This window comes from Sinocyclocheilus grahami, unplaced genomic scaffold, assembly GCF_001515645.1.
Source record: "Sinocyclocheilus grahami isolate Dianchi unplaced genomic scaffold, SAMN03320097.WGS_v1.1 scaffold3338.1, whole genome shotgun sequence".
In the NCBI taxonomy this organism is placed as follows: Eukaryota; Metazoa; Chordata; class Actinopteri; order Cypriniformes; family Cyprinidae; genus Sinocyclocheilus; species Sinocyclocheilus grahami.
Window position 1 is genome coordinate 2,763 of NW_015508479.1, and position 10,299 is coordinate 13,061.

The 10,299-nt window shown below is 34.4% G+C and overlaps 1 protein-coding gene across 1 annotated transcript in view; it reads left to right on the forward strand.

The window, feature by feature from the left end:
* Nucleotides 1-1,395: 1,395 nt before the first annotated feature.
* The window catches only part of LOC107576208 (uncharacterized), a 14,145-nt gene continuing 5,241 nt past the window's right edge, over nucleotides 1,396-10,299 (forward strand). Inside the window, exons 1-10 of the mRNA XM_016262434.1 lie at nucleotides 1,396-1,401; nucleotides 3,066-3,228; nucleotides 5,354-5,444; nucleotides 5,526-5,590; nucleotides 7,045-7,109; nucleotides 7,224-7,415; nucleotides 8,000-8,130; nucleotides 8,865-8,958; nucleotides 9,037-9,150; nucleotides 10,090-10,203. Of these exons, the coding sequence (XP_016117920.1) occupies nucleotides 1,396-1,401; nucleotides 3,066-3,228; nucleotides 5,354-5,444; nucleotides 5,526-5,590; nucleotides 7,045-7,109; nucleotides 7,224-7,415; nucleotides 8,000-8,130; nucleotides 8,865-8,958; nucleotides 9,037-9,150; nucleotides 10,090-10,203 (1,035 nt within the window). The remainder of the gene's footprint in view (nucleotides 1,402-3,065; nucleotides 3,229-5,353; nucleotides 5,445-5,525; nucleotides 5,591-7,044; nucleotides 7,110-7,223; nucleotides 7,416-7,999; nucleotides 8,131-8,864; nucleotides 8,959-9,036; nucleotides 9,151-10,089; nucleotides 10,204-10,299) is intronic.

The following is a 10,299-nucleotide window of genomic DNA, read 5'->3' on the forward strand; positions in this document are numbered from 1 at the left end:
TAGAAGACAGAATTTGCACTGTTTTTAATGTGTAAGCCAGATTAAATATGTATGGAAGCCTATTTGTGCTACAGAATTAATAGAACAAATAGAAAAGTCACACTTTTATATATATTTTTAATAATTTTATAATTAATTTATCTCACCAATTAATTATTTTTCTCTCTCGCAGTTCTGACAGAAGCTTGCAAGAAACAAGAGGTATAAGAAAAGGTATTCAAGAAAAAAGGTCAGAATTGTGAGATGGGGAAACAATTTTTTTTTTTTAATTCTGTGACAAAAACAGAAATGCAAGATGAAAAACTAAATTGTGGGGAGAAGAAAATCCGTGTATCATTCGACCATTCGTTTTTTTAATGTAACATTGAAAGTAGAAAAATGAGAAAACGGCTCCTATTTCGTTTTTTTTTCCAAGAAACGAGAATTCAGCTTAAATTTTCGTTTTTCGTTCATGGGTGGAAAAATGAAAATATTAATAAAATTAAAAATATACATTTTACCGTACGACTATGCATCTCGTGGCGTATATTCCAAGCATTCTGAAGGTATTCTGAGGGTTTGGTGAGAAACAAACCGAAATGGCAAGTTATTATATTTGATGAAAATCTTGCGTTGCAGTGCGAGTGCGCAGCCAGCAGCTCACGCCGCGCACAAGTGCATATCCTTTTGAGATATCATATCAATTATAATCAATTGTAATAAAACACAAGTCTACATTATAAAACTCTAACAGTAGTTGTTCTCTGGTTGTCAGTCAGAATGACAGTTCTTGCGTGAACATAGGCCTATATATACCCAAGCCAATTTATTATTCCTTCCTTTTTGTCTTAGTGTTTAAAATATTTATTTTGAAACAAATTAATTTCTTACTTAAACAAACAGACTTACTGGGTGAGCAGGGTAGGCTAAGACAGCTGATGCAAAGAATAGAATTTATATCTACACAGAAGAAAGCCCTGTCTAGACTCTGCCTGTATAGACTATGCAGGCTCATGAATAACTCAACACATGAGTTGTGTCCAGCTATTCATTAGCCGTGCGCAGCCAGCAGCTCACGCCGCGCACAAGTGCATATCCTTTTGAGATAGCATATCAATTATAATCAATTGTAATAAAACACAAGTCTACATTATAAAACTCTAACAGTAGTTGTTCTCCGGTTGTCAGTCAGAATGACAGTTCTTGCGTGAACATAGGCCTATATATACCCAAGCCAATTTATTATTCCTTCCTTTTTGTCTTAGTGTTTAAAATATTTATTTTGAAACAAATTAATTTCTTACTTAAACAAACAGACTTACTGGGTGAGCAGGGTAGGCTAAGACAGCTGATGCAAAGAATAGAATTTATATCTACACAGAAGAAAGCCCTGTCTAGACTCTGCCTGTATAGACTATGCAGGCTCATGAATAACTCAACACATGAGTTGTGTCCAGCTATTCATTAGCCTGTTTGTTTGATGAAAAAAGATGAAATGTAGTTGCAATAAATGTGTTAAGAATCCATACAACTGCAGCAGCGGAGGACTATTATTCTGCTGCATGATACTGCAGAAGAACTGAAGAAGGCACGGTTTGATCTTCGGCTGACCAATCAGCAGAAAGAGGTGTTTAATTCCCGCCCACATGTAGAAATCGAATATTCAAGCTGTTTATTAATTTCTCCACCCATGAACGAAAAATGAATATTTAAGCTGAATTCTTGATGGGATTGTGATCTAAAAAGTCATAATTATGAAAAAAATCGAAATTGACAGTTGAAATTATGAGATAAAAAGTAATTGAGATAAAAAAGTTGATATTATGACAATCATAATTATAAGATTAAATTGACAGTCATAATTATGAGATAAAAAGATGGAATTATGGCATGAAAATATGAGACAAAGCAAAATTATGACGTACTAAGCAGTAATTGAGTTGAAATTGAGACAAAAGTGGGAATTATGAAATAAAAGTCATCAAGATTAAGTCATAATTATTAGATAAAAAGTTGAAATTATAGCATAAATCAATTCTGAGTTAAAAGTCCTAATTATGAGATTAAAAAAAAGTTTGAATTATGACGTCAAAATTACGAGATAAAAAGTCATAATTATGGCATAGAAAGACACGAGAAGTTAAAATGGACAACAATAGAAATTATGGCATTAAAAGTCATAATTATGAAAAAATGTGTGCTGTCAAAATTAGCGCGTTAACACTAGCTATTTTTTCCAGTTTAACGCGTTAAAAATATTTACCGCAATTAACGCAGGGTTCGCCGCTCCACTCACAACTGCTGCTTCTGTCACTTTTCTCTTGACAAGAAGTGCATTTATTCAGTCGCAGAACGTCTTTACGAATAATAATCGAATATTCAAGCTGTTAATTCATTTGTCTACCCCTGAACGAAAAATGAAAATTTAAGCTGAATTCTTGTTTTTCGTTTTTTGGAGAGAAAAAAAACGAAAAAGGAGCTGTTTTCTAATTTTTCCTACTTTCAATATTTTTTCAGGATTCTTTGATTAATAAAACGTTAAAAAGAAGAGCATTTATTTAAAATAGAAGTCTTTTGTAACAATATACACTACCGGTCAAAAGATTGGAGGCAGTATATATATATATAATTCTAAAAAAAAGAAATTAATACTTTTATTCAGCAAGGATGTGTTAAATTTATAAATAAAGTGATGATAAAGACTTGCGTTGTTAGAATAAGATTTCTATTTTAACTTTATTCATCAAATAGTCCTGAAAAAAGTATCACAGATTCCCCCAAAAAATATGAATCAGCAAAACTGTTTCCAGCATTGATGATAAATCAGCATATTATACTGATTTCTGAAGATCATGTGACACTGAAGACTGGAGGAATGATGCTGAAAATACAGCTGCACATCACAGAAATACATTCTATTTTAAAGTATATTAAAATAGAAAACGAGTATTTTAAATTGCAATAATATTTCACAATTTTTACTGTATTTTTGATCAAATAAATGCAGCCTTGATGAGCAGAAGAGACGACACATTTAAAATCTCACTGATCCCAAACAGCAGTGTGCATGAATCACTTTTAAACAGATAAATAATCTATTGTGGTGTATATTATTTGGTAAATCTGTGACTCTCTGGCTAACTGAACACACACAGGAGTTTCAGGCTCGTCAGCCGGACAGAAAGAGGGAAAACGAGCAGAAATCTGCGGGCAGCAGCGACAGCCAATCAGAAGCCAGCAGCAGCAGAGGTATTTTGAGGTCACATGTCTCTGTCAAACAGTTCCGCATAAACCAAATATATGCAGAAATCATGTAAACGTCGCAAGTCGAATGTTTTCAATAATTCTACAAAACCTTTCGATTATCCGACCGATTATCGGCACCGATATTGAGCTTTTTTTATGGTTATCGGCCATTTTCAAAACCGATTTACTGATAAAATCATTTAAAAGCAAGTTTTTGTCAGAACCCTTGTTATTCTTAATTTTGACATTAATTTTCATGCACTTAATGCATAATGAATTCAATTTCAGTTTAAAACTTCAAATCATATGACTTGATAGATTTATAGTGTTTTTTGCAAATTAACCAATGTGATGCCTGCACACTTTGCATTTGATTCATTTATGCAATGCATTTTCATGCATAACGACTTATAAATTAATCCATATGACTCATGCATATTAAAAATGGGTCTTCTGTATTCATTTATGCAATGCATTTTCATGCACTTAATGCAAAATGACTTGTATTGTTCCATTCATAAAACCAAAAATCTAATGACTTAATGACACATCTATGTTGCTTTTTTGAAATCAGTCTATTAATTAATTCATATGACTCATGCACAGTCAAGATTGTTCAAATTTGATGTTATGCATTCATTTATGCATTGCATTTTCATGCCCTTAATGCATAAGAACTTAAATCATATGACTTGATATATTTATAGTGTTTTTTAGGGAATCAACTTATTGATTAATCCATATGACTCATGCATATTAAAAACTGGTGTTCTGCATTCATTTATTCAATGCATATTCATGCACTTCACATCAAAACACAAATCACAGACTTTCAAAAACAATCATTCTAGTCTTAAAGGATAGATTATAATAGCTTGAAATATTGTATTGCGTCTCTTCAATTACTGTTCCGTTAAATAGGGCTGAAATGTTACATTTGCACTTTGAGCTTATCCACATGTTTAAATTCAATTCATTTTGTATTTTATATTGCATATTTTGTGCACTTTTATTTATTTCACTTGATTTGATTATTTTCAGGTGTATGTAGATTGTATGATTATGCATGCATTACACAGCCTTGCATCTTGAGAAAAGATTCTGCTGGTTTGCAACAAAGGCCTAATATTATCTAATGCCGAGCTCAAAAACAGCAATAAATATTTTCCATCATATACACTTTTTTCGTAAAATAAGAATTAAGATTATATTTTTATATGCATCAGCTGTAATGCGTTTATCCAAATAACAAACGTTTCGATATCAATGACAAAAAGAAGTTTTCAAAATGTATCCTTTAACTTGCAAGCTGCAGAAGAGTGGAAATGTGTTCAAATACCATTGAATGTCAAAAAAATGTACATAAATAGAAGAGTATAAATAAACTTGTCTGTGATTTTCTGTGGCTGTTTGGATGCAGTAGAAGCAGAAAACACCTGGGTCACGTTTGCATTTTCTTCTGTCACTGGACACAAGTCTAACCTTGACATCAGGATTAGACTTAAAATAATGTCATACGTGTTAGGGGTCGACTGATGTGTGTTTCAGGGCCGATACTGATACCGATTATTCCAGACCGATAACCGATATTTTGAACATTCAAAAGTTTAGGATCAGTAAGACTTGTAATGTTTTTTAAAGAAGTCTCTTCTGCTCATCAAGGCTGCATTTATTTGATCAGAAATATGCATATGTGATTTTAATATGCATGAGTCATCTGGATTAATTTATAAGCTGATTCCCAAAACACACCACAGATGTATCATTAAATCATGACCGAAACAAACTGTCAAATTTAAGTCGTTATGCATGAAAATGCATTGCATAAATGAATAAAATGCAAAGTGTGCAGGCATCACATTGGTTAATTTGCAAAAAACACTATAAATCTATCAAGTCATATGATTTGATGTTTTAACAAACTGAAATTGAATTCATTATGCATTAAGTGCATGAAAATGCATTGCACAATTGAATGCATAACATCACATTTGAATATGCATACAGAGTCATACAGATTAATTAATAGATCGATTCCCAAAAAAACACAAAACAATATTTCAAGCTATTATAATCTATCCGAATGATTGTTTTTGAAAGTCTGTGGTTTGTGTTTTGCTGTGAACAGCGGATGAAGCATCCGCTGCAGTCGATCCGGGGAGTCAGGAGTCTTCAGAGCAGCCCGATGAACCAGCGGCCAAGAAACACAAAACACAAGAGTCAGTGACTTTCCATCTGTCTATGTCAGATTGATCCGTGTGCTGCGAGTGTGTTTAAATGCGCTTTGTGTGTTTGTGCAGGTCAGAAGAACCTGTGGAGACCGAATCGGCTCAAAGCGATGAATATAAGAGCCCGGATCCTGCAGGTAGGAAGGGAATATTCTCGGGTTTTTAGCATCTATCACATCTGTCAACTACTAAATAATTTGTCCCTCACTTTGTACAATTTTAAATGCAGTAATGCCATTACAATGGAGGAAGATTAAAACTGGAGGCTTTAAACGCAGAAATGTAAAGCTGGTGTTTTTTTGTTAAGGCACATCAATTTTAACACTAATTCTTCAGTAAAAATGTTATTTGACCTGAAAAATGGTCCTTAGCAGGTATGACAGCGTTGTTTTAGTATTCGTTTTATAATTTTTTTTTACATTTTCATGTTAAAGTTATTTTATTATATTTATTTTATTTCAAGTAACGGAAATGTTTTTCTTATGGTTTTTAACTATAATATATAAATATACATATATATAATATATATAAAATGTAACATTTTAATTTAGCCTGCATTTATTTGATCAGAAATACAGAAAAAGCAGTAAAATTGTGAAATATTTTTACTATTTAAAACAGCTGTTTTCTCTGTGAATCTCTGTTAAAGTGTACTGTATTTCTGTGATGCGCAGCTGTATTTTCAGCATCATTCCTCCAGTCTTCAGTGTCACATGATCTTCAGAAATCAGTATAATATGCTGATCTGCTGCTCGAGAAACATTATTATTATCAATGTTGAAAACAGCCGAGTAGAATTTTTTCAGGTTTTTTTGATGAATAGAAAGTTCAGAAGAAAAGCATTGATCTGAAATAGAAATCTTTTGTAACATTATAAATGTCTTTATCATCACTTTTGATCAATTTAAAGCATCCTTGCTAAATAAAACTATTAATTTCTATCATTCTTTCTCCAAAAAATGACACTGACTCTAAGCTTTTAAATGCTACAAAAAGTATATAATGTTACAAAAAGCGTTTTATTTCAGATAAATGCTGATCTTTGGATCTTTCCATTCATCAAAGAATCCTGAAAAAATTTACTTAACTGTTTTAAATATTATTAATAATAATAATAATAATCAGAAATGTTTCTCGAGCAGCAGATCAGCATATTATACTGATTTCTGAAGATCATGTGACACTGAAGACTGGAGGAATGATGCTGAAAATACAGCTGCGCATCACAGAAATACATTACAGTTTAACAGATACTCACAGAGAAAACAGCTGTTTTAAATAGTAAAAATATTTCACAATTTTACTGCTTTTTCTGTATTTTCTGTATTTTGGTGAGCAGAAGAGAATTCTCTAAAAAACATTACAATTCTTACTGGTCAAAAACTTTTGACTGGTAGAGTGTATGTATGTGTGTGTGTGTATATATTTATATATATATATATAACTGTGTAATAATATCATGCTCTGATTGGTTGTGATCGTCGGCCCGTCTCTGGAAACCATGTTGTGCTTTGAGGTGTAAATACTTTTCTAGATGGATGAGCGTGTGGTTGTGTGTGATTAATGAGGGTGGACTCACTCCGTGTTTCAGAGCTCACTCTGCAGGAGGACGAGCCGCTGGCCGCTGAAGCAGACGAACCAAGTCAAGCGGCCGAGGTTTGTGCCATCCACATGATCCGAGACACTGGTGAAGTAATCCCAGGATGGACTCGAGCTGTGTCTACTCAAGAAGCACTTGAGTTCAAATGCGTCTCGTTTGTTGATCTTCAGCAGGTTGAAAGCATTGAAGCTCTAGATGAAGGCATCAGAGAGGGTCCAGACGCCGCCGCCGCCGCTGGCTCTGATTCGGTCTCGGAGATCAAGGAGACCGCAGACACTCCTGAGGAGCTCGGAGACGCAGCGGCAGAGACCTCCAACAAGTTCTTCTGCTATATTTGCAACATCACTTGCCATAACCAGCAAGTGTGTTCCTCTGAAATCGCTCCGCTTTAATGGTTTGCATGAGCTGATATATGTGACCCTGGAGCACAAAACCAGTCATAAGGGTCCATTTTTTTTGGCCACATCATCTGAAAGCTGAATAAATAAACTTTCCATTGATGGATGGTTTGTTAGGATCGGACAATATTTGAAAATCTGGAATCTGAGGGTGCAAAAAAATCTAAATATTGAGAAAATCATCTTTAAAGTTGTTCAAATGAAATTCTTAGCAATGCATATTACTAATCAAACATTAAGTTTTGATATATTTACGGTAGGACATTTACAAAATATCTTCATGGAACATGATCTTTACTTAATATCCTAATGATTTTTGGCATAAAAGAGAAATGTATAATTGTGACCCATACACTGTATTGTTGGCTATTGCTACAAATATCCCCCAGCGACTCAACACTGCTTTTGTGCTGCAGGCTCACATATTAGCAGCATAACTGGTGTGAGAGTTTTGCACGCAAAATGCACTCGTTGGTTAATCTTGCAATCTGACTAGTGCTTTTGTTCCTCTTGTGCATAAATGTAAAGTTGAAATCTTGCGTGTGCAGAGTTTCCAGAGTCATATGAACGGACTGACGCACCAGCAGAAGATGATGGAGATCCAGCACATGAGCAACGCGTGTCTCGTCACGCTGCTGCCGCGAGTCCAGGAGTCCCTGCAAGGAGCTCGCAGAGACGGGTGAGAGTTTCTGAGGCATTTATGCTTCGCTAGCTTAAGGGAATCAGGCCATCCGAGTTTGTTTCGTCATCAGGTCTGGAGAAATGTAGCTCACTGCAAGTGAATGGGTGCCGTCAGAATGAGAGCTGTTAAAAACATCACAATAATCCACAGCACTCCAGTCTATCAGTTAACATCTGGAGAAGACAAAAGCTGAGACAAATCCAGCATTAAGACCTTTTTAACTCCAATACGAGTCCATAATCTATAATAACGTGAGAAAGTGTTCTGGTCTGAATCAGGAGAGAAATCTGCACAGATCAAGCAGCATTTAAACGGCTCTAAACACATATGTGAGAGACGACAGCAGATGCACTTTTTCACTGGAGGAAGCGTTATTATGGACTCATATTTTAGACATTAAAAATGTCTTAATGCTGGATGTGTTTCAGCTTTTGTTTTCTCCAGATGTTAACTGATGGACTGGAGTGCTGTGATGTTTTCATAAGCTCTCGTTCTGACGGTACCCATTCACTGAAAATGGATTTTTCCGGTTGGTAAAATTTTGGTGCATTACTAGTTAATATTCCAGTTTAATATTCTTTCTATCTTTCCTGAAATGCACACACTTTAAGTTGCATGACTGAAAGTGCACTCTCTCGTGTCGCAGGAATGATTGATGCATCGGTTTGTTTTCGTGCTTCACCTTCTGAACTGTCTGCATTTCAATGCATTTCTGAACGGCGCTCTTGCAGTGAGAAGAGGCCGGGTCTGCAGAGATGGTGCTCCACCTGCCAGACGCACTTCACCACCAACGTCATGGAGCATCGCAGAACCAAGGAGCACAAGGTGAAAGCTCATGACTAGTCTGGATGCATGAAAGCTCCTAACTTAACCTCAAGCTGATGGAAGCCTGTGTTTGTGCAGCGCTGCAGTCGCTCGTCCAGCTCGAGCTGCACCGTCTGTAAGCTGCACTTCCGGACCCCAAGAGAGTTCGTGGAGCACATGCAGTCTCCGGAGCACAAGCGGCGCGTCCAGCAGGTGAGCTTGTGTCATGCAATAACGTTCATGCACGGCGTCTGCAGCATGCAGTTTCCACAGAATCGAATTTTAACTCGTCCTTTAGCTTGTAAAAATTAATAAAAAAAATGAATGTTTGCAGACATGCGCTTACGATCGCAGTCTATAGGACAGGCACGGTAAAAAATGAGTCAAAGATTATTAGAGTATTTTTTACCAGAAAGTACTATTTCAGTATTCACATTTAATTCATTGTTACTTGCCATTTCTTTGTAATTATTTGTGGAATTTCGGAGTTAAAATAGTTTCAATGTAAATCCTACACCAATTCCATTTTCTTTTTAATTTTAGTTAAAGTTTTAGAAGCCTTGTTGTGTGATTTTTGTTTTTATTTTTTTATTTTTTGGTAATTTTTAGTAGTTCAAATTTATGTCTGTATAGTTTTTATTGATTTTTTTTTTTCAGTTTTAGTTATTATAGTATATCAAGTTAAACTAAATTAAAATGAAATATTTTAATTATATTTATTTAATTATTATTATTATTATTTAATAATAATATTTTATTTCAGTTAACATTTATTTTATTTAAAATTAAAAAATGTTTAAGTATTAATTTTAATTTAATTTTTAGCTTTAGTTAACTATAATAACTTGGGTGTAGAATAAATTTAAGAAAAGACATTAAAAATTAAAAAATAAAAATTCTAATTTTCGTTTAGTTTAATTTGAAGTACTAAAATATCTAAAACTCAATAAATCAAAACTGATAAGTAAAACTAAATAAAAACTATACAGATATATTTAAAATAAATATTAGAAATAATAAGAAATAAATATTTTTTAAAAACTCACAAGAAGATCACTAAAACATTAACTAAAATGAAAGTGAAAGCAGAAAATAATATAAAAAAAATGATAATGATTGATTGATGCTGTTGTTGTGTGTGTGTGTGAGCAGCTGTGGAAGGCGTCGGGTGAAGCTGGTGTGGATCAGCTCAACGCTGACATGTTTCTGGGTGAAGAGGACGGCGAATGCAGCGACGACGAGAGAGAGGAAGAGGAGAACGGGAAGGTGAGCGAGTCTCAGTGTTTTCTGCATGTGCAGTGCTGAGCTCTCCTGACTCTCAATTTCAATTCAATTCTCTCTCTCTCTCTCTCTCTCTCTCTC